Source organism: Perognathus longimembris, chromosome 2 (assembly GCF_023159225.1).
Source record: "Perognathus longimembris pacificus isolate PPM17 chromosome 2, ASM2315922v1, whole genome shotgun sequence".
Lineage (NCBI taxonomy): Eukaryota > Metazoa > Chordata > Mammalia > Rodentia > Heteromyidae > Perognathus > Perognathus longimembris.
The window spans coordinates 25,883,818-25,908,943 of NC_063162.1; the positions used below are offsets into that span (position 1 = coordinate 25,883,818).

Here is a 25,126-nt window from a genome sequence, read left to right on the forward strand (position 1 = left end):
AACACAAATTTAATATAAATTTATTGAAGAAAACCTTCATTAACAATGAACAATGAAATTAATGCTTACCATTCTTTAAACACCATTTACATTATTAATATATACTGTATAATTCTGATCGATTCCATTTTTAGGCTCAATTTAAGAAACACAATTGTAACAGGTTGTATACAAAAAATACTCCACTAACAAAGTAGATAAACTGCACAAGAAACAGTACAAGTATAATGTGCATAGTAAGATAGCTTGAAGCATCTGTATGGCTTTCTTCAAAATAAACTATTAGGAGAATGGACCCATTTGGGACCTACTGTTACAGTTGACATATGTAAACTGTTTCACATTTTTTTAGGCACTTGCTAACATAGTGTTTAATCCCTGAAAAATGAATTTACAAAAAAGAAATCTACATCTGAAACAAAAATTTAAAAAAACTCAAGTCTCATACACACCTTTTAAATTAAGCAGTCTTATTAGTGCATGCACAGAACTAAATTGAAATTTTGTCAAAAACTTCCTGTGCAAAATTTACATAACAAAATACAAAAAGTATATACAAATTTCTCATGTACAGAAAAGCCCTGAAGTTTTCAATCAAAGAAAATGTTATTAAGACTTAAAACAAAAATCATAGTATCTAATTTTGCAATACAGGGACTCCATTATCCAGTGATTCAACAAAATCTGGTTCAAACTTACAAGGTGAAAAGTTTAATGATTCTTTTATAAAAATGTCCATTTCTGACAATTTAGATCATGTCCCTTAGGAATCTGTCATGAAGCTTTATGGAACTATCAGTGTCCACATTAATGCTTCCCCATTTTCAAACACAATCAGTGGGTATCTGCTTTTGTCTGTGAGTTTTACTAAAGAATTACTAACAAAAATGCTCTAACTTAATTTAGACATGTTCAGATAATAACAGTAATTACAGACAAAAATATGGTTTGCTAAACTTGCTTCAAAATATTATCTAAAATGTTTTAACTTTCAAGAAAAGCCATTCCCTTTCCACTCCTTTTATAGGGATGACAATCAAGAAGGAAAAAAAAAAGACCATTTGATTAATGCTGGCCAATTTAAATCAGATAAGCATAGTTCTGTGCAAGGGAATTGCTAGAGAATATGATCAAATTCAAAAAAAAAAGAATGAAGTTTAACTGGACTTTTAAAGTAGAAAGGCTTAATTCTTCTCATGGCTGCTCATTTACTGTAACACTAAACAGCTATTTAGAGAAAGAATCACCTTGGGAAGGCATTCCAATTTCTGACATGGGACAGAGCTTAACAGGAAACAAGAATAACTTGCCTCAAATTCTTCAAAGTATAATTGCAAAAGTGTAGTAGTTTTAAAGGATCCTAATATCTTTCAAATCAACTGTATTTAGTAGATACAGGGTAAATTCTTTACACAGCTCTCAGTATGTTTTCACAGGTGATTAGAAACCCAATTCTACTGTGAAAGAAAGAGCACCCCATCTTCAGAGGAGCTGGCTAATCAGATTTATAAGGCTGGTGGAAGAAAGGGAATGGGACGAGTCCTACTATTACCCTCTATATAAAGAGTCTCTAAAAAAAGAACTCTATTGGGAAAACTTTTAATCAAACTTTATCACTAACTTCTCAAAAGCACACCATTAAAAAATTAAGTCAAGATACAGCTATGTAGGTTAATTTCTTTCAAAACTTATTTGTACAGTGATGGCATTTTCAAGTACCACACATAAAGTTTTTGGTCTTCCATGGAAATATAACTGTTTAAAATGTTTAATTTCAGGAACTATATTGAAGTAGAAAACATCTATTTTGTTCATTTAACTCACTGTCTTCTCAAAGTTTTACTTTTCTTTTCCTTGGTAATTTGGTAAATTATTCTAAGATATTCCAGTCTCGAGTAGCTTCCATTAAATGTCTCTGCCCATGACCAGCCCACATATCCTGATTGTCAAATACTCTACCACAAAACCAACAGTTAAACTTAGCTTTCAAAACATTTTCAGAGGTAGTTTTCACAATCTGGTAATTGTTTTTGCTTGTCTTTTTGAGTGTTAATTTTAGCACAAATCTTTCTTTTACAGAATTAACCATTTTAAATGTTTTGTGCCTCTTGGGAAAATCATCAAATGTTGTTTTAGAAGGACTAAAACAAACTGGCTTCTGTAAAGCACTGATAGTTCTCTTTGACAATGAAACTTTAAGTACATGTCCATTAAATTTTGAGATAGTTTTCATTACACTCATGACTTCTGGGGCATCTACATCAGGATGATTCAGAACCACAACTGGTTGGTTTCTCCTAGGACATTTCACAAGTTGTCTGGAACTAAAGGGGAAAAGCTTTAACATTCTGACTGCATCTTTTGCAAGCCGAGGTCTGTTGAGTCCAAATGCTTCATGGACATTTTCAGTTTTTGTCTTTTCTTTACACTTTCTGTACAATGTTGATTTTTTTCTTGGAGGCTCTTGGTAACTATCTCTGCACTTTCGTTTACAATTTCTGTTTCTAGATACAATGGCAGTTTCAGACTCTTCACTTACACGAGATTTTATTTTTGAAAATTTGCTTTTGGAAGTCTTTCTTCTATTGAAACTTCTCTCAATTGCACCATTTGTTTTACACCGTAACACTCTGGCTTCTGAATTGTCACTGATACACAGCGGTTGCTCAGAAGATTCTGGGTATGTTGCAGTAGAAGTTACAGTAATTTCATTTGCTGGCATCAAATCATCTGTTAAGAAGGATAAGGCATCTCTACAAGACTCTGGTTCTTTCTGCTCTCCAATTATAGTCTGATGAGATGGTACATTCTCTTTCTGCAATGAAATTGCAGAATTGCTAACTGATGGATTATTAGCAGCAGTCACATTTGAAACAGGGTTTAAAAATTTCAGGAATAGTTTCGGTGATGTTCCTTCTGCTGTCTTTGGCTGTATATTTTTATAAGAATTTTGGACTAACTTAGGCTTAAGCAGCTCAGTGTTATTTGGCATCACATACTTTAGAAAAACAGCTTGTCTGCCATCAGGCAAAAGAGTATAAAGAGATGTCTTGGGAAGACTTTCATTCTGCTGTTTAACTGAGTCCAAGATACTCAACTTTGCTCCCTGCTGCTCTGATGGTACATTAGAAGTATCAACAGCTTTCCTTGAAGAACTTCCTGATGTTTTAAGAATGTAAGAGCCTTGTAATGGCAATGCATTTTCTGAGTGACTTTTCACACCCAAACAACTGCCAATGCTGGAACAAAGTGCAGGTGTAAGACAATTACTGTTGTGTTCTACTTTCAAAAAGGGAGTTTTGGTAGGCTCCTTAGTCACCGTTCCATAAGCTTGAGTACTCTCAGTGTTGACAGTGGAAATGTCTTCAGGTTTCCCATTATTAAATGTCAAAATCATACCAGGTTTGTTGTTTAAAAGAAGAGAAGCAGGTACACCCGGTGTATTAATCAATGGAAGTGTTCTTTTAGAAAGAATGTGGACTCCAGACTTGTTAGCAACTTTCAATGGTATAAGAATTCCTTTTGGAGTTTTAACAAATACAGTTTTTTTCTGCTCTAAGCTTATGAGTGGATTCTGGGTACCTAAAGAACATAAATTCTGTGTGTTGATTCGAAGTTTGTCTTTTACAAGCTGTTGTGTTATTATTGCATCTGACTGAGTTTTTGGTAATGTGCTAACACCTGGAATTTTCTCTGAATCTCTTAAATCTTGTAACACTGACAGCACTTGCTTTTCTTTTTCATTACCTTTTAAACCCTGATCATCTGTAGGCATACTAACACCCAAACTTCCGGATGACAATGGGCAGATACTATGTTCTTTCAAGTCTTTTGAAGATTCAACTATCATGTCTTCTCCCTGATTTTGAAGTGACTGCCCACAATGAAGTGGCGGACTTTTATCTGGAATGTCAGAGTCCTGCTTTACATTAGATTTTGGCATTAATACATCTTGAAGTAATTGGTTTACTTCAGGTGGCAAATATTCTGATGCCTGTTGGCTCTGGAGAGAGAAAACAGATGTGATTCTAGGCATCATATGTGAATCAATACTAGAAGTGTCATTCCTGTTAGATTTTTCAGCCATATTCTCTAAATTCTGGTTTTCATTAGTGAACAGGCTTTGTTCATCAATGTTTTGTCCTTTTTCTTTAACATACTGCTCTTCAATTTCAGCTTTCATTTTTGAAGTTCCATTATTATTATTTAAAAGGCTAACAGATGGTAACAGGCTATCTGTGTTGGAGCTCTCCTTCCTAGTTGGTGTAAAAACAGCATCATTAGTTGGTTGTTGAAGAATTGTTTTGCGTGATGAAGATTCTTTCTGAAAGTTTTCACATACTGCTGGTCCTGAAAACCTACGACGCTTATTATTCACTTTTGAGTAATTATGAAAAGGTAATGATCCTTGGTTTGAGGATTCAACAGGTAACTCAGAGTTGACATAACTAATACAGTAGTTGTGCATATCTCCACTAGTGTATGTATTTGGCTTGTTAGTATGGTTGACTTTATCTGGACTTTTAATGGTGTTACCTAATATTTCTGAATGACACTGAGCAATATCATTTCCCCCTAAGTCATTATCTCTTGCTTCAACTTTTGTCGTAAGACCCAGTGATGTGGTAACCAATTCTGATGTTGTTGGCAAAGAAGATAGACTTTTACTGTTATCCATTGTTTGAGGATTATTACTCCTTTCAGATAACAAAGCCATTTCTTTTTCAGAAATTATTTTCCCTGAAACTATAGGTGGGGGACATAAAAATGGAGTTACTTTCATAGAAATCGTTTCATTTAACTCACTTGTTACTCCAGTTAAAAATGCAGTGGTGTCCAAAGTCTGGGGCTGCAAGTTAGAAGCACTGTCTTTTGCAGCATCTAGCTGTGAGGCTGAAGTGTATAAATGTGGTTTACTGGGGGGCAACAATTTTATTACAATATGCTGTTTTCCATCCACCATCTTGAAGCCCATAAACTTATAACTGTAGTTTGCAGGAATTGTTACTTTACTATTTTTCATCAGTAACACTGTAGAACCCTGTCCACTAGTTTTCAAGAAACCTGAGGAACCTGAAGTAGCAGTTGATCCTTCATCAGCTCTATTATACTGCCCGGAAGAAAGAAGAATTAGTTTTTCTGACTCTGACTCTGTGGGCTTATCACTGTCTTCACAGTGTTGCCTTTTACACTTCTCTTCATTTACATGTCTCTGACCAAGATGGCTCTGCTCTTCAGATTCAGTCTCTTGTGTTTTGCTCATTATCATAAGCTCCTGAGTGCTTTCCTCTTCATCTCTGTCACTTCCATTGTTAATTTTCTTACGTTTCCAGAATGTTTTTGATGTACCAATTCTGTATCTTTTCAGTATTAGTTTAAGACCCGGAGAATTATTTGTGATCTCTTCCTGGTTGTCTTGTTCCAGTTTTTCTTTTGCATATAAGTGTTCTTTGTGCAAAGTTATAACATGTCTTACAAGATGGTCCTTGTGGGTGGTACCAAAACTACAATATTTACAAGTGAAGGGAGGAGTACCACAGTGAACAAGAAAGTGTTTCTGAAGCTCCTCTTTGGTGGGAAACACATAATGGCATTTACCACATTTATAGTGAATTTCGTTATGTCTATGAATGTGCTGAACAAATGTGCCAACATCCTGGGTAAAGAATTTGCACTCTTCACATTGAAAATTGCCATTAACACAATGTTTGGATGTGAAATGCTTTGTCAACTCTAATAAACTATATACACGCTCGGTGTTACAAATGTCGCATTTTACTAAAGTACTTCTATGGGTTTGTCGGTGTTGTTTAAATACCTGGAAGTCATTTGCTGAGAAATTACACATTTCACAAGGAAATGAAGGTAGTTCACCACGGTGCCACATTTGAAAGTGTTTCTGTAAATCATTTGGGCTATACCGAGTGCCATCTTGGCATTTTGAACAGCTGAAATTAAGTATTTTTGCAGACATTTTTACACCCTCCTCTTCAGCTCTCTCAGACTTACAAATCAATATGCACTCCTCTACACAGTTTACAGTCCTTACATTTATAGATTTTCTTGCAGTCTGTGGTCTTCTCTGAAATAATTTGCTGTATTTGTCAACTTCATGCTTCATTAGAACTTCATTTGGAATATTTACCTTCGGCAAATCAACTTTTAAAAATTTTAGTTCATAATGAAAATCAGTTTCTAAAATTTTTGGTTTAGGTTCTGATCTGATAATATCAGCTACCTTATTTTTCACATCATCTTTTTTAAAAGTAATTTGCTCTTCATCACAAAATAATTGTTTCTCTTCAAATGGCATGATGTAATAAAAAAATTCCAATTTCTTTTGTTCTGAAAACTCTTGAGGTAATTTATAATTTAACAAGAAACAGTAACGTTCAAAAACATCTTCAAAATAAACAGGAACTTTCCAACATCAACTCACCTAAAATTAAACAAAGAACTGAAATTTTCATCACAAAATTAAAAGAAAATTTCATATCTTTAAGTTCAACTTTTGACACAAAGTTGAAATGTTAACCAAACGCATATACATACTAAAACTAAAGACTTGGGTCTATAAGAACCACTAACAAGAAGTAACAGTTGAAAGTAAAAATAGCACAGAAATCAGAAAATGCAAGCTCTAATCCACCCATGCTATGGGATATTGAGAAAGCTTTAATTTCTCTGCACCTCAGTTTCCTCATCCAAACAAAACCACAGTCTCAATCATCTGCAAGTGGTAAGATTGATCGATGGATTATCTATCTCCATCCATCCATCCGACAGTCCTGAGGCTTGAACTCAGGGCCTGGACACTATCCTTGAGCTATTTTAGCTCAAGGCTAGTGCACTACCACTTGAGCCACCAGCTCTACTTCTTTTTTGGGGGGTGGGGGGGGCTGTTAGTAGTTTACTAAAGATGAGTCTTCACAGGCTTTCTTGGCTGGGCTAGCTAAATCTCAAATCTCAGCCTCCTGAGTAGTTAGGATTACAGGAGTAAGCCACTGGCACTCAGCTTTTTTTTTTTTTCCCCCTGGTCTTGGGACTTGAACTATGTGTGTGGGTGCTGTCCTTGAGGCTCTCTTTTTTTGTCAGTCATAGGGCTTGAACTCTGGACCTGGGTGCTGTCCCTGAGTTCTTCAAGAGCTCAAAGCTAGCAAGCCACAGTGCCACTTCCAGTTTTCTGGTAGTTAATTGGAGATAAGATACTCATGGACTTTGGCTGTGCAGACTGGCTTTAGACCATGATCCTCAGATCTCAGCCTCTTGAGCAGCTAGGATTACAGGTGTGAGCCACCAGCACCTAGCTATTTTATTTTTTAAGATATAATAGTGCTATGTAAGCCCAGAATGACCTGGAACTCCAATCCTATCTCAACCTTATGAGTGCTGGGATTATAAGGCATGTGCCACCAGGCCCAACTTAAATTCTAAGATTGGATTCTTCAGTTCTAAAACTGGTGGAGCTTTTTTTTGTTCTGAGATGGGAGCCCACAGTAGTCCAGAACTTCTGGGCCTCAGTCTCCTGAACACATAAAATTATAGGTGTGCACCACATTTACTTGTCATTTCAAAGATTTAATAATCTTTTAATGGGACTGGGGAATGTGACTTAGCAGCAGAGTGCTTGCCTAGCATGCATGAAGCTCTGGGTTCAATTCCTTAGCACCACATAAACAGAAAAAGCTAGAAGTGGTGCTGTGGCTCAAGTGGTAGAGTGCTAGCCTTGAGCAAAGAAGAAGCTAGGGACAGTGCTCAAGCCCTGAGTCCAAGCCCCAGAACTGGCAAAAAACAAACAAATAAAACAAAAATCTTTTATAATGTATTCTTTAAAACTCCATTACACACATGTGGTTTATCAATGTACTATTAGCTTTTTCATTTGCTTAGTTATCCTATAACTATTATCTCATGAGAACTCAACAGATTTGTATCCAAATTTCCTATTTAACTTCCTCAGGGATAATATACATTTAAAACAAAAGCTTCATTCATCTAACACAAACAGTAAAAACAAAAATCATCTGTGAAACTTTAACCAGACGTTAAGTAATCAAATATACAAAGTTTTTATACATATAGCTATTAATGGTTTCTATACGTTTGCCAGAATTTCATAGTGTGGTCATTCTGGTTAATCCATACTCAAGCTTTTTCTATTACTTCCTATAGCCAAGCACTGGTGGCTCACACCTGTTAATCTTAGCTACTTAGGAAGCTGGGATCTGAAGACCATGGTTCAAAGTCAGCTCAGGCAGGAAAGTCTGTGAGACTATCTCCAATTATCCAGCAAAACCCAGAAGTAGAGCTCTGGCTCCAGTGGGAGAGTGGTAGGTAGCCTTGAACAATAAAATTTGGACACAGGCCATGCCCTGAGTTCAAGCTCCAGGACAGGCACATACACAAAAGAGATTATTATACAGATTTCATTACAAAAGGAAATTTGTGTTTTTATAATATCATAGATCCAAAAATGTATTTCTATAATGCTAAGTAATTCAATTTTGCTCTTTCTAAATATCATGAATTTCATTTCAGAATAGCTTGTAATTAAATTTTTTCTTAAAAAATAACATATCCCAATGTAGACTTTTAAAACAAACTCAACTAATATAAGCTAAAAAATATCTAATAAATAAAAAATAGAAAATACTTTGATAGGTGCTGTAGAGAAATTTTTTTAAAAGAAACATGGTCCCTCCTCTATCGAAATTCACAGTTCAGGGGGAGGTAGAAAAATACATTAATATGTTGCTTAAGCACTGGCTATCCAGTAACCTCACCCATCCAAAACATTTAAGGAACAGAAAATAATTAAGCAGGATACATAGAAGCCAAGAAATGCCATCAAGTTTGTTCACTAACCTATATACCCTTTCCTCGTTTACAAACAAGTCCAGTACATTTTCAGATAGACTTAACTCCAAACAACTTAAATGAATTTGCTTTTGTTTTATAATCCCTAGTAAATGAAGAAGATTAAGAGTCCTTTCAAAAGGAAGAGGGTTTCCCTTTATATTAGGTATTGCTAGTGGCTGAAAAGTGACTAAAATATTTTGGAACTAGACAGAGATGATGAGTACACAGTATGGCAAACATAATAATTGCTTCTAAAATACACATTTTAAAACTGCTAGGGCTGGGAATATGGCCTAGTGGCAAGAGTGCTTGCCTCATATACATGAAGCCCTAGGCAATATTCCTCAGCACTACATATATAGAAAAGGCCAGAAGTAGTGCTGTGGCTCAAGTTGGCAGAGTGCTAGCCTTGAGCAAAAAGAAGCCAAGGACAGTGCTCAGGCCCTGAGTTCAAGCTCCAGGACTGGCCAAAAAAAGAAAAAAATGCTGATAACAATAAAATTGCTAATGTGGGGCCAGGGATAGTGGCTCATGCCTAGTATCCCAGTTACTAAGTTGATGGATAGTATTAGCAGGATCTCAGGACCAGTCCCAGAAAAAGTGAAACTCCCATTTCAAACAATTAATTGGGGTTTGTAGCAGATGTCTGTGACCAAAACTATGATGGAAGTAGAAGGAAAATCTCAGATGGCCTCTGGGCATAAAATGTGAGACCCTACAAAACTTAAAGCAATAAAGGACTGGAGGTGTAGTTCAAGTGCCTGTCTACCAAGCAGGAGGCCCTGGGTTAAAACAAAATCTAAATACTATGGGAGGGAAGTAGAGAGGAAGGGACTAATTTTATGTGAATTCTACCCCAAGAAAAAATTCTAAAAACATAGCTAGCCTGGGGCTGGGAATATGGCCTAGTGGCAAGAGAGCTTGCCTCCTATACATGAAGCTCTCGGTTCGATTCCCCAGCACCACATATATGGAAAATGGCCAGAAGGGGTGCTGTGGCTCAGGTGGCAGAATGCTAGCCTTGAGCGGGAAGAAGCCAGGGATGGTGCTCAGGCCCTGAGTCCAAGGCCCAGGACTGGCCAAAAAAAACCCCAAAAAACATAGCTAGCCAAAATAACCTAACTAAAGAATAAATGTCACTTATATGTCAATAACCTTTGAGGGCATTTCTGGAATATGGGACAAATACCAATAATTAAACTGTCCCCAAATCATATTGTATCACACTTTATCAAGATAATACAACAAATAGTGGATGTGATGTTTGCTTGTATAATTTTGTATGTTTTTCATAAGTTCTTCTTGTAATTTGCATAGATTAACTTTAAAATCTAGAAGGAAAATATAAACCCATATCTAGCTGTGATAGCATTTGTAATTGTAAGATGCTTTGTCAAAAAGAGACATGAAAAATAAAGAGGTACATAATAGGGTGAGAAATTAAATCTTCATATTTTTAGTGCAAACTTTTCTACTTTGTTTTTGTTTTTCTACTTTTGTTTTCTACTTTGTTAGGAATGTAGGAGTACATGTGGGGATGAAAGCATGTCTATCTAGCTGTCCTTCAGAAATGTTTATGTGTACGATGTTTCACAAGGAAAATGCAACAGCAGACCCCTGCCCCCCGCCCATACACTTCACAGGACCTTAACCCAGCACTGCCTTTTCTTTGTACTGTAGTAACAAAAATTTCAAAACAAATACCCCCTTTCAGGCTGTTTCAAAGATGACATCTTTAAAGAAATAACTATGAATCAAGAGTTTTCCCTCTTTAAATGGGCTAGTCAGATCAGAAGAGGGACTTTTATCTTTTTTTTCCCCTTAGTATGGGGGTCTGGACTCAAGGCTTCTCTCTTGCTAGGTAGATAACCTACCATTCCAATATTCCCACCTTTTCTTTCTTTCTTTTTTTAATATCCTTCTTCCACTAGGCCATATTCCCAGCCCTTAATATTATTCTGATTCTGAGATAGTTTCTCATGTCGTTCTCTGGGCCTGGTCTGTGATCACCTATTTTAGGCTTTCCATTGTAGCTAGGATATCAGGCATTCACCACTGTACCCAGGTATCAGCTGAAAGGGGATGTCTCAAACTTTCTTACCCTGGCTGGCCTCCAACTGTGATCCTTCCAATCTTAGCTTCTCAAGTAGCTAGCTAGGTATGAGCCACCACCACTGGCTTTTGGTAATGACTTTTAAAAGTTTGATACCTTATACTTAATTTATGCATGCAAAATACAATATAAGAAGAGTTTGTATATTTGCTCTCATATTGCAAGTTTGTTTGAACAACCTACTGTTTTCAATTATATCTAAAATGTTATCATGCAGATAATGATATCTGATAACAACTTATACTAGAGTTGACACCTGTGATCAAAAATGTACACTGCAGGGCTGGGAATATGGCTTCGCGATAGAGTGCTTGCCTTGCATGCATGCATGAAGCCCTGGGTTCGATTCCTCAGCACCACATACAGAAAAAGCCAGAAGTGGCATTGTGGCTCAAGTGGTAGAGTACTAGCCTTGAGCTAAAAAGAAGCCAGGACAGTGCTCAGGCCCTGAGGCTAAGCCCCAGGACTGGCAAAAAAAGAAAATAAAAAGTACACTGCATGTTACAAATATCTCAGGTAAGATTAAAAAAGGAAAAAGAAACTTTATCACAATTTGAGTCCCTCAATCTATTGGACTAATGCTTTTTTCATTACAGTTCAATCTCCATCCTACCAACAAGGTTTATGGGTCATCTTAAATGACTCATTTAACGATGATATTATTACTTCATAAAACTTGACTTGCCAGGCACTGGTAGCTTACCCCTTTAATCCTAACTATTCAGGTATCTGAGATCTGAGGATCACGATTTGAAGCCAGCCTAGGCAAAAAACATGAGACTCTTATTTCTAATTAACCACCAGAAAACTCTTAAGTGGAGCTGGGGCTCAAAGTGGTAGAATGCTAGCCTTGAGGAAAAAGCTTACGGACAGTACCCAGGCCCTAAGTTCAAGCCCCACAACCCAAAATAACAAACTAACAAAGAAAACTTGGCCAATATTTTAAGTCACTGCAATTTTGTAAGAGCATTAATAATCTGGAGCATTTCCTGCATCAAGATGGCAAATTAAGCCATTTGATTTTCTCCTATGCCCAACTACTCAACAAAAAATAATCATAATAATTGTAATCAAATCCTACATAATGACTAGGAACTAGAAAAATATCCCATAAACCTATTTCAAGATGTTTGGTGGGAAACAGCCTTGTAAGAGAAGAGTTGAAAGCAAATGTTGACCTACATTGAGTCATGCTATGTTGTCTGGGCTAATATCAAACTACTTGGCTCAAGCAATCCTCCAGCCTCAGCTACCTAGGCTGGGACCACAGTGGCAATCACACAAGTAGAGCCACAATTCACAAGAGGAAGGCCGCTAGGGAACACTCCCCCAATCAATATTTAATGAGTATCTCTCTATTCCCCAAAGTGAATAACAAAATTCTGGCCCCTCCTCCTCTAAACATACCTTGGGAGGTAAAGAGAGGCTTCAGTGGAAGATCAGGGTGGAGCTCTTTTGGTGAGAAGGCTCAGGCCAATATCCTTGAAATAAAAAATTAATTCAGAGCTGGGTCCAGAGGCCAGGAAAGGCTGCTAGCTGTGGCTATCAGGAAAGACGTAAAAAGAAAATTACTTCTGAACAAAAAAGAACCTTCTTACATTCATAGCTACCATCTTCTGCCTAAGAGCTCTGTCCTTGCTTAATAAATTTTATGTCTATACTGTCAGGAAAAAAATGAATCCTACATTTCTCTCTTCTAACTTGCTTTCTCTCTTGCTCATGGCTGATGCTCTACTACTTGAGCCATGCTTCAAGTCTACCATTTTGCTGGTTGAGATTTTTCTGCTCAGGCTGGCTCCAAACTGATCCTCTAATCTCTCAGCCTTCTGGGGAGCTAGGATTACAAGCAAGATCAGTGATTGGCCACTGGCTATTTTTAGGACAGGGTTTTGTTTCCCACCCCAGCATGTGTCTGAATTGATCTGCCTTATTCAAACTTCCTGTTGTTACTGGAATTACAGGCTTGCTTCACCAGATTCAACTTCTCTCTATGGAGATGGAGGAGTTTGTGGCTTTTTGTTTGGGCTCTCCTAGAACTGACATCCTCCCAATCTCAGCCTCCCACATAGAGTGGGATGACAGACCTATGTCATTACACATAACTATGGATTGAGAAGGGCATCAAACAAACAAAAGATTTTTGTTCGTTAAATCTTTATCAACTCATAATCACTTCAAACTGCAGTGTTTAATTATTCTACATTATCAAAATTAACTCATAGGGCAAAAGTCAGTCATACCGTCTTCAAAAACACCTTAAATATACCAAACTTCATTACTTTCTTTCCCAGGAGAACTTGTTTAAAATGAAATTATACACTTATTTCTCTGCTTATCATGTTGTTTCCTATCCATGACTCTAAATCCTTAAGTGTTAGCACTTTTAAGGTGAGAGAAGTTTGAAGAACTTTTAAGCATTTCTAAAATGCTAAACAAAGAATTATGTTCCACACACACTTGTACTTCTATGTAGACTATATAAAAGTGTACCCTATTAGGTAAAGTCAGACTAGTACATTTTAATCCTTGACAATTCATGTACTTGCACATATCTGTATGTAATAGACATTCAGCTGTTTGAGAACTGGATGCATGTATAAATGATCAATGAAAAGCACCTTTAGTAAGTAGAAGAAAAAAGCAATGTATATAAGGATGTAAATGATCAACTTGAAATTCTGCACTTTATATAAGACACTTTCTGCAGCAATCTAATTCAAACCATTTTATTGACTATTAGCCCAAGGAATGAGGACCATAAGGCAGCTCACAGAATCAAAACCATAGGTAGCAGCACAAACCATGATCCTTAAGACTGATGCTAGTGTTCTATCACCATTCATTTTCATCTCTGTATGGCTTTACTTTCTCCCTCAGTAAGTGAACTTTTCATTCATGTGGGAAAGAATGTCATTAACCCCCTCCTGATTAACCATGTGAGAATTTCTCATAGCATTTACGTGTCAGTTCTAAAGGATTCTGACTAGCTCTGTTGAGTAATTGTTACAATATGGATGACCAGGCTTGGATGTTAAGATTATAATACTGACTCATGGGCCTGACAAAAATATGTATGCCTTCTATCAGCCATACCATTTACAACCAAATTTAAATAGGAATCGATCATTTACCGTATTTTGGAATTACTTAACTTTCTATAAAGCCAATATTTGTTTTCAGATAGTACTACCTCTCTCTTTTTATGTTGTTGTTGTTTTGTCAGTTATGGGGCTTGATCTCAGGGCATGGGCGCCATCACTAAGTTTTTTTGCTCAAAGCTAGCCCTCTACTACTTTGAGCCACAGCTCTATTTATAGTTTTCAAGTAGTTACTTGGAGACAAGAGTATCACAGACTTTCCTGCCTGGGATGGCTTAGAACCATGATCCTCAGATCTCAGCCTCCTGAGTAGCTAAGATTACAGGCGTAAGCCACCAGCACCTAGCCTACTGCTACCTCTTGAAATGAGATATCTGTGAAGTCCAATTAACTTTAACCTCTAATGAGGATTCATATTCATTCTATTATTCAGATGCTTTTTCATGCAGCAGTACCAATTACATCATCATTTTGCTCATACTCTCTCAAGATAGAATAATCAAAATCATTTTAGTAAGTCATTATTCACCAGCTTCTCTTTTAGTTCACTACTATATCCAAAGCTTTCCCTCTAAATCACTTGGCTCAAACACAGTATAGAAAACTTGGGGCCCTGCAAGGACCTGTGTGCTGGTGCTGCTGAGGACCGAGGAGCCCCCACTGGCCCTGCGGCCTGGCCCAGTCCAGGCCGCCCTGGGTCTATAGCTGCAGCCTCGGGGCTCACATAGCTAGTTGACCGGACTTAGCAATATACTTTTAAATGTGGGAAAAATGAATGACACTTTTAAGATAATGACCATTATCAAAACAAAATGTATAATTTCTTAATTTGAATAATAAATTAAGTGTTCAAATGCTAAAACAACAAAAAAAGAAAACTTGGTATTCAGCATTACTTTTCTAAGGAAGAATATAACTTTACATGGTCAACCAAATGTTATATGATTTACTAAGTAAATTAATAAATGTTTACTAAGTAATATAACCTGGTGTCCCAACTCAAGTTTTATTGTTCTCAATATGGTCGGCAGATACTTCTTTTTCTTTCTCCTTTCCCTTTCCTTTTCCCCTTCCTCCTTCCCCCCTTCCCTTTCCTTCCCCTTCCCTTTTCTTCCCTCCTTTCTTTTTTCTTCCTATGAGGAAAGCTGATGTGAGTTTGAACTCAGGTCTTACTTGCTTGGTTGGTACTTTACCACTTGAGCCATGCTTTCCAGCCAGGATTTTTTTTGCTAGTTATATTTAGAGATGGGAGTCTTCTGGAGCTGAGTCCAAGTAGCTAGTATCACAGGCATGAGGCACCAACACCCAGCTCAGGCATATTTTTCTGACAAAAATAAAAATTTATGCTTTTGTGAAACATGGTCCTGAAAAGGAAGCCACCTGCTTATATTGTTCACAGAAGATCATGGTTATAATTCCTAGATTAAGTAAAATAATATAGTTGGCTTCAGCTATTTCAACAATGGCATACATAATCTTTATTTCTAAGTTAGAGTAATACAAATATGTGTACTTCATGTATTAGGTAGGGAATATTAAAAATTCTTCAAGTGACCACTAACTTCGGGATTTCGAGCATGTCAGGACCTAGCTAACACAAGCAGCAAAGGACTGACATCCACATATCGAGGGTAGATAAATCACATTTTCTACTGCTATCCCATAATTTCCCTTATACCAAATATTTTTTGGCAACTTTTGTCCTTTTTCTTTTTTCATCAAGATAGATGATTGTCCACAGGAAACTAGTCATTTGCTACAGTGTGACTTTCCTGAAGTACCTTTTCTGATTTATAAAGTAGATGTCGTTAATCATAATGTAAATACGTATACATATTTTTTCTTTTAGGTGCATTATTTAGCAAGAACAAAACACATTCTTCTGACCATTCAGCTTTGAAACATGTTTCTACCATATTCCTCTCCATTATTCACTTAGAAGAATGACACAGTTAAAGTCATCTTTAGAACTCTAAATAAACGTGAAGCTATAAAACCAAAATTTACTTTGTCTTAAAATGAAAACCCATATATAACTGTCTTAATATGGCCAAAAATAAGACTGTTAACTTTTAACGTACAAAAATTCATGTGTATGTTAAGTATTTAATCCACTGTTAAAGCACAGAAACTATTTAGCAGACTATACTACAGTATTTCAGTCCTCACCTTTCTTCAAGGAACGGAAGGCACAAAGTTTAATGCTTGACAATGTCACAAGCAGGAACCCTATCAAGAGACAGTATCTGGAAATGAAAAACAAGTATTTAAAATTTTTGACAGTAAAAACTGTTAGTAAAATAAATATATCAGTGGTACTGGGGACTAAACCCTTGAGCATACTAGGTAAGTACTCTACCACTTGAGTCATGTTCCTAACACTTTTATTTGTATTTTGTTCTTGAAACAGGATCCCAAGCTAGCCTCAAACTCTTAATTTTCCTGTCTCTTTCCCCAGAATATCTGGGATTACAGGTCTTGCTTATCATGCTCAGCTTGTTTTATTTTTAAATTCAATTACACTTTACATTCAGCTTATGTGTATCAAGTAATTGAAGGGGGAAAAAAATCTGCATTTAGTGATTAAAGTCACAAATTTATAAAAGCCACAACTCAAAGCTTAGAATCAAGCTAATTTATTACCTTTAATGCAAGGTAGAACAATTTGTTTTGCCCTAAATCACAGATCTAGAATTAGTATCAGGATCTGATTTCAAGTCCAGTTAACCTACAATCAATACACCAGCTCATAATTTTTACTTCATGGAAATATCTCAATAAAACATCTTCATACTGCAGGTGTATGCCAATTCCAAAATACAGTAATTTTTTTAAAAAAGTGTATCTCACTTGTTATCTAACACTCATAAAAAGTGCTCTCACCATGTAAAGCTAATACCTCATTAATAAACTACATACTTGGGATCAGACAATAAAACTTTAGGACTCTGAAACAATGCTTTTTCTTGTTTATAGTGCTTTGGCAATAATCTCTTAGTGGAGTACCTGAAGGAATATGGGTAAGATTCAAGTCTTGTATTGTTTAAAAAGAAAAAAAAAAAAAAAAGCTGGGGAGTCAAGCATGTTGTACACATGTAATCCCAATATCCAAATACTTGGGAGGCCAAGTCAGAAGAATCCAGGACCTGAGTTCCAGGCCAGCCCTTGGCTATATAAGACTGCCTCAAAAAGTTGTATTAAATGCATTACTGCACATAGTACTTCGACAACATTAATTCCAAACAATTACAAACAGATCACTAACTAAAAATAAGTTAAATCTCATTAAAGTTACAACATCTAGAATGAATGTGAAGTCGCAGTTTGGAAAGGCATCTCTCTTATGTAATAAATGGAAATGGAAGCTACAGATAATCTTTAAGGTGAAAGCTATAAAATCTCAGATTTTTAAGTCATCCCTTGGTATCCGTAAGCATTGGTTTCAGCAACTAAAACGGATAACAAAATTTGGCTCAATTGCACAATAGTTATATATAAACTATGCATATCCTCTCATATATTTCAAATCACTTTTGTATTACTTAAAAATACTACAGGTCAAATACTATACAATATCTATTGTTAAGGAAAAGACAAAAGAAAACTCTGTACATTTTCACAGTATTGTTCTATAATTGCTTGATTCTGTCTTGTGGAATTCCTTGGACAGAGTGCCAACTACTATAAAGCAGAAATAATTGTTCTAAATATATTGTTGTCTATTTCTTAAAATAAACAAGTTCACTAGAAATTTTGTAAATATCACTAATCCTCCAAATCAGAGTAAATCAAAATGACAAGCTGTCAAGCCAACAGGTCATTCTTTTTTTCTTTTTTTTTTTTTTTTTTTTTGCCAGTCCTGGGCCTTGGACTCAGGGCCTGAGCACTGTCTCTGGCTTCTTTTTGCTCAAGGCTAGCACTCTGCCACTTGAGCCACAGCGCCACTTCTGGCCATTTTCTGTATATGTGGTGCTGGGGAATCGAACCCAGGGCCTCATGTATATGAGGCAGGCACTCTTGCCACTAGGCCATATCCCCAGCCCCAGATCATTCTTTAAACACAACTATAGAACAATTCTCAACAAGAAAAAAAATTCGAAGTTTGTACATTTTTTAGTGCCTTTATATTTTAAGAGTGTTAACCACATTCCAGTGAAATTCTAGAAATGGTATTTTTAAAGATTAAAAGTATTTAGCTTCAACCACATTCCTGTGGCTCACGACTTTAATCCTAAGTACTCAGGAGGCTAAGATCTGAGGATCATGGTTCAAAGCCAGCCCAACAGGAAAATGTGTGGGACTCTTATCTTCAATTAACCACCAAAAAGCCAGAAGTGGCGCTTGGAGCTATGGCTCCAGTGGTAGAATACCAGTCTTGAGCAACAGCTCAGTGCCCAGGCCCTGAGTTCAAGTCCCAGAATCAGCACACACATATTTAACTTCTCAAAATATTAAAATGGAGTTGTCAGGTATACTGAGAACAAACTACATATTTAAGCTAAAATATTTCTCTATATTATTTCAAAATTAAAAAACTCTTCACAGTATATTAGGCTAAAACATTAGTTGAAATAGTTCCCTTTATATTATTTCAAAATGTCAAAAACAGTACGGAATCACAATATACTACTATCACCACATAGGACAGAAGAAGATGTCAAGTGGTAAAAATTTGAAGCACTTAAATAGCCAGCACCAGAGTCCTTATCAGTTAAATTTTATAATTTCTTTGTTATATCATGGCAGCTTCTTTGGCTCCCGGCACTTAAAAGTTCAAAGTACAAACATATGAAACTGTAACCTCTCTACACATCACTTTGACAGTAAGAAAAAAAAAATTTTTAAGTTCTATGTACAAAGTAGATATTCAATGTGATTGCTGTCTTTTATCTTCATAAGATCACATATAAAATATCTTTATCTGTTATAATTTTAGCAAAACCCAACGTAGTCCATTATGCTTATCTTCTTCATAAAATGGTAACACTTTGAAAATATAGGTGTCCTTATGAGTGTCACCAAAATACAAACTGCAGAATGACAAGGGCTCCATTTGTAGATCTGCAGTTAAATTTCGAATGTTAGACTTTCAATGAGTCAATTTAAATGATCTATATTCAACCAGATATGAGCCTTAGAAAGTACACTCAAGCAGACCTCTAAATGAAGAGCAATTCAACAATAATCAGTAAACCATTCCTAAGATAGAACCTCTCAAATTAAGTTCCAACACTGATGTAATGTGGTATCTTCAGGTAACATCACCAAGACAATCACCTGAGTTCAACACTTTTGTGATTCTGTAAACACACTCATTTCCCCCTGCAGTTTTTAAAGAAGATATTTGATAATCAACCATGCTTTCACTAAAATGTCTTAAAAACATGAAATGCCCCCAATTTAAACCTAAAAGAAAGTGATCTTTAACTTTGTTTTCTAAACTTTGAGGTATATCTATTTCATTGGTCTATGATCTTGGGGGGGGGGGTGTTACCTCAGTCAAGCCATCTAGTCAAAGACTACCACTTGACAAAGAGCACCAAGTTAAGAGCCGATCCAAGGCGGACCAACGAGTGAAAAGGCCAGTTAGAAAGGAATTCAGTTGCCAATGGGAGTGTTGGGCATCTGCAAGGAGGGGCGTCTTTGCCCAACTGGAGGCGAGCGCCAAGGCTGTGTGCGCCAGGGAGTGGGCGTCCCTACTCGAAACCCCCAATGCTCTATAGACTGGGCCTCTCCAATGGATGCCGTCGAGTTGGCAAACCGACCAACCTACAGCTCGAGGGGCGCAAGCTGAGGGGAAGCCACGCTGTCGCCACCAGCCGCGGAGTTGACGAGCGGAGCTCGAGCCGAGCGTCCCACTTGGCCCCCAAACCCCGCGCCCGATCCGCCCCTTCCTCTCGGGACCGCCGCCTCTCGGGCGCGGAAGAACACCGTCACCGCAGCGCTCCTCACAGCCGCTAAGATGAGGGAGGGTGGGAGCTCCCTAAGATGAGAGAGGGTGAGAGCTCAAACTGCCCCGACACAACCCGAGACCGACGTCAGAGGCGAGGCCCGGCGATAACAGCCCACGAAACTGCTGGGGGAAGGGAGAGAGGGAAAGACTTCTCTAGAAAAACTTTGGGACAAGTTAGGCGGAAGCGCTGAATGGCCGGGACTATTTAACGTACGCTTCCTACCACAAGGGGAACCCTAGGCCGGTGGAACCTGGGGGGACCCTGTCACCCCACGAATTCACCCTTTCACCCCCTGGCTGACCCTCTAGAAGTCCTATCATCCTAACTGGTCTTGGCGGTCCCGCACACAGGGAATACCTGTCGTGGTCCCCATTGCCTGCGAGCCTCTGACGGCGGCCATTACCCGTCCATCCGGGTATTTCCGGAAAGCCGATCGCAGCGCTACCGGGGAATGCACGCTGCGGCGGAGGGATTTGCGCTGCACCTGAGGCGAGCGGAAACGAACGGAGGCCGGCAGGGTCCGCGCCTCAGCCTGAGGAGAGTAGGCCCTGGGGCTACGTGCGCCTAGCCGCCGCCCTCCAGTTGGCGCGCTCTCCTGCGGGTGACCCTCCCCCCTTCCCTCCGCCGGCAGCCTCGGACACCCTACTGCCTACAGAATGGCGGGCCGGCTTCCACCCTGTTCTTCAAGAGCAGACACCAGAAGCAGGGACTGGGTGCCATTGGCAAGCCCTGGCTGAGTAGGCAATGGTCTCCCTCCTGAGGTCTGAAGTCAGTTCCGCCTCAGCAGAGGAGTTCCCCCCCCCCCTCACTCCTCACACGTGGGTGTGAGCAGCCCCGGAAGCCCAGCCAGGTCAACCAGAGGAGCCGCCATAGCCCTGAGCGACAAGTTTGCCTCAAGCATGGCCCCTCTTGAAGTCCACAGTGAGGGGGGCTCTCACCCCAGCAATGGGGGAGAAACTGTTCTAGAGTATTTCAGGAACTACTGGTTGGGACTCTCTTTACAAATAAAGCCTTTAAACCACAAGAACAGACATGATAGTAGAAGCAAAGCCTTTTGTCTTTGTTTCATATGTTCTTAGGAAGCATGACTATCCTTTGTAGTTAAAAGAGGGAGCATTTTTAAAACAAATATTTTTTGGTTGTCTTATGCTTTTGTTTCCAATGTTTAATTATACACAGGTCAACTGACTATTCACAAATTTTTCTCTCCTTCAAAGCACACCGAGGAACGAATGCTCACATTGTCTTAGAAAGGTGTCATGGAATCGACTGCTCACTATTCCACCCAGAAAGCTCATCTAACAGGAATCCACATCAGACATATGTGACTATATAAAACACAACAACAATAATAAAAACTTCCATAAATACCAAGAGGGTCAACATGGAATGAAGAACGTCTTTCAAAAATGAGTTCTTACAGTATATACATCATTCCTTCTCTCTCCTGGTCTTCATTTCCAAGAAAAACAGATAAGAGCAGACTCACCATAGAGGAATAAGAACAGATTTTTTTGTTAATGTAAAAAAAAAAAATGGGGCTGGGGATATAGCCTAGTGGCAAGAGTGCCTGCCTCGGATACACGAGGCCCTAGGTTCGATTCCCCAGCACCACATATACAGAAAACGGCCAGAAGCGGCGCTGTGGCTCAAGTGGCAGAGTGCTAGCCTTGAGCGGGAAGAAGCCAGGGACAGTGCTCAGGCCCTGAGTCCAAGGCCCAGGACTGGCCAAAAAAATAAAAAAATCAACAGCTGGGCACCGGTGGTGCACACTTACAATTCTAGCTACTCAAGAGGCTGAGATCTGAGAACCACAGTTCAAAGCCAGCCCTGGCAGTAGTCTGTGATAGTCTTAGCTGCAATTACCCACCAAAAAGTGGAGCTTTGGCTCAAGTGGTAAAGCCCCAGCCCTGAACAAAAAAGCTCAGGGACAGCTCCCAGGCCCCAAGTTGAGCCCACTTCTGTTCTAATTTTGTCTATCATTTTAAGAAACTACATCTCCCTCCTCAGTATTTAGTTGTAACTTTATTTTTACTTATACATCCACCTACAAAAGTTTGCAAATCTGCACTTATAAAAAAGAATTGCAATGAATTAAGTAAGCTGAAAGTAGATTACTCAAATCTACCTTATCTCTTTCCCTTCCTACTCCTCCTTCCCTGTCACACATCCTCACACTTTTCCTCTCCTTTTAAAAACTGAAGTTTGCAAAGAAAAAGAGTGAAACAAGAAGGAAGAAAAAGATGATTAAACGAGAGAACAAAAAATCTACAAAGGAAAGAATAAGAGATTTTTAAAGGACTGTGGAATATTACATACTTGAGAAGGATCATTAGTGAGGATAGGGTATCCAGATTTATACTTTGAATAGTTGATTTCTCTTTACACCTGACTGATATTTACCAGCTGAGGACATTTAAACCCCTGAGCTTCTCATAATTATGTAAAACATAACTACCTCTTGGTTGGTAGGTGCACCCAGGAAAGACTTGGACAATCTGTTTTCTGTAGCTCTCTGCATACAGTCAAAATTGTCCCCGTTTGAATTACAATTGTATGGTCACTACAAGGATAAAAGACAAACTGCTGAAAAGTTCATTAACTATGAACAAGTAATCTCAGAAATGTGTGCCTTGCTCATTCATGGAAAAACAAATTAATAGGAAAAACTAAGAATAAAAACAAGAATTATTATTGTGGCCTAATCAACAAACAGGAAATCGCTGCCCCCGGGTGAGACAACAGGATGGGTAGACTGGCAACACTTATTTGCAACGGATTGGTGATACCTGATCTTTTAACTCTTAAGTTCTCATTCTACTCTACTTAAACTCATACCTTAAGGGGCAACACTAACTACTAGGACTTCACTTTCAATTTGACCAAACACATCTTTAGAAGGAACACGAGTTTGCAGGGTAGGAGAGAAGCAAAAACAGAAAGGTATCAAACCAATATATACTCTGTGGAAGAATTATTAGAACACAGAATCTAAAGTAAACTTGCTTAACAAGATCTGGGACTATATTACCATATACAGCAAGGACACAAAATCATTGTAAATATATAGAAATACAGTATATGTAGACATCACAGTTGAAGCAATGTAACTGATAGTAACTAAGATGACAACTTAAGAACTCAGGGAGATGTAAAAACAGACTGAAGAATTTTTCTCGAAAGATATAGAAAAAAAATCTCTAAGTTTCCAAAAATAAAGAGGTGGCAACATATAAAGAACAAAAATAAGTGTGAAATCATGTTGCTACCATGGCACCAGGCATTTTATTTTCTCTTAGTACTAATCCAAGCAGGAGTGAGCGGAAGCAAAAAATGGTCTTTTTTCTCACACTCAACTATAATCAAGGGAAACATTTTTTTCCAATAAACTTCTCTTTATAATTCATTAATTAAAACTAACTCACATACTTCTAGGACAATTGATAGCAAAGGAAATAAGGACTATTGTGATCAACTCCAGTCAGTCATGACTTCTATCCTGGGATGGTGGCAAATTGCCATTTGAACTAAATAAAACAGCAATTCTAATTAGCAAGAAGGAAGGATGAATAACAGTTGGCAATGAAAGATGCTTGGCATCTGCCAATATCACAACCCAAAAGAAAGAAAAGCAGACATATTGGAAGAATGAAAGAGTTACTTATTAAGATTTAAAACCCAGAAAATACAGAGGTCAGAGAAATGCACTAAAACACCACCATGGGTAAACCAGCTATAAAGTTTGGGAAGCTACATGAATGAATGACAATTTTCTCAGATTAAGAAAAAAATTACAAGGAAACAAAAAATAGAAAGGGAAAACTGAGAGATTAGAGATGTAAACTACTTTTCAATCGGTCAATCACTATATGGTGAAGTTACCTGTATACTGAGCCAAAAGAACAAACAAAAAGATACTTGGGGGCTGGAGATATGGCCTAGTGGCAAGAGAGCTTGCCTGGTATACATGAGGCACTGGGTTCGATTCCCCAGCACCACATATACAGAAAACGGCCAGAAGTGGCGCTGTGGCTCTAGTGGCAGAGTGCTAGCCTTGAGCAAAAGGAAGCCAGGGACAGTGCTCAGGCCCTGAGTTCAAGGCCCAGGACTGGCCAAAAAAAAAAAAAAAAAAGATACTTGGGCCATGTATGGGACATTTGGAAAGAAACTGCAAAGCTGGAGATACCTGGTATTAAAAATTGTCTTATTATGGGCTGAGAATGTGGCTGACTAGTAGAGTGCTTGCCTAGCATGCATGAAGCCCTAGGTTCAATTCCTCAGTACCACATAAATAGCAAAGGCTGGAAGTGGCACTGGGGCTCAAGTGGTGAAGTGCTAGCCTTGAGCAAAAGAAGCTCAGGAACAGTGTCCAGACTCCAGGACTGGCAAGCAAAAAAAAAAAAAAAGCCTTATTGGCTGTGAATGGTGTCTTATGCCTATAAGGCTGGCTACTCCTGAGGCTGTGATCTAAGGATTGTGGTTCAAAGTCAGCTCAGGCAAGAAAATTTGTGAGATTCTTCCCTCCAATTAACCACCAAAAGGCCAGAAGTGGAGCTGTGGCTCAAGTGGTAGAGCCTTAGCTTACATGGAAAAAATAAAGCTCAGGGACAGTGCCCAGGCCCAGCTTTCAGGCCACAGGACCAGCACACACACAAAATTATTAATATTTGAGGTATAATAATTAGTGTAATAATACTTGAGATACAACAATTCATTGATAATTCTTGACTCAGAAGATGGGCACAGGAAAAAATTCTAGTTTTGTGTATTTTCTACAGTAAAATGTTTTTAAAAGCTGGCCTAGGGCTGGGAATATGGCCTAGTGGCAAGAGTGCTTGCCTCACATATGTGAAGCCCTAGGTTCCATTCCTCAGCACCACATATGTAGAAAAAGCCACAAGTGGCGCTGTGATTCAAGTGGAGGAGTGCTAGCCTTGAGCAAAAAAAAAGAAGCCAGGGACAGTGCTCAGGCCCTGAGTCCAAGACCCAGGACTGGCAAAAAAAAAAAAAAAAAAAAAGAAAGCTGGCCTAAAAGCAAAAGGGGTACTGAAGACCACTCTGTTTCACTGCTCTCCAAAACAAGAAGGACAATCTTAAGACAC

At 38.2% G+C, this 25,126-nt stretch overlaps 1 protein-coding gene across 2 annotated transcripts; it reads right to left on the reverse strand.

The window, feature by feature from the left end:
- Positions 1-1,014: 1,014 nt before the first annotated feature.
- Znf518a (zinc finger protein 518A) lies at positions 1,015-20,462 on the reverse strand. 2 transcript variants are annotated; one of them, XM_048338583.1, is made up of 5 exons: positions 20,382-20,462; positions 16,240-16,316; positions 15,244-15,394; positions 12,380-12,514; positions 1,015-6,439 (listed from the first exon to the last, which is right to left on the reverse strand). In XM_048338583.1, exon 5 carries the CDS (start codon positions 6,311-6,313, stop codon positions 1,871-1,873), a length of 4,443 nt encoding a protein of 1,480 aa, XP_048194540.1. In that variant the 5' UTR covers positions 6,314-6,439; positions 12,380-12,514; positions 15,244-15,394; positions 16,240-16,316; positions 20,382-20,462; the 3' UTR covers positions 1,015-1,870. The 2 variants fall into 2 exon arrangements, with proteins under 2 accessions (XP_048194540.1, XP_048194541.1); XM_048338584.1 differs by lacking the exons at positions 15,244-15,394; positions 16,240-16,316; positions 20,382-20,462 and having other exon boundaries at positions 12,380-12,556.
- Positions 20,463-25,126: the final 4,664 nt, after the last annotated feature.

Excerpts from the sequence above, each read along its gene's own strand:
- Znf518a (XM_048338583.1), bottom strand. The coding sequence starts at position 6,313 with ATGCCATTTGAAGAGAAACAATTATTTTGTGATGAAGAGCAAATTACT.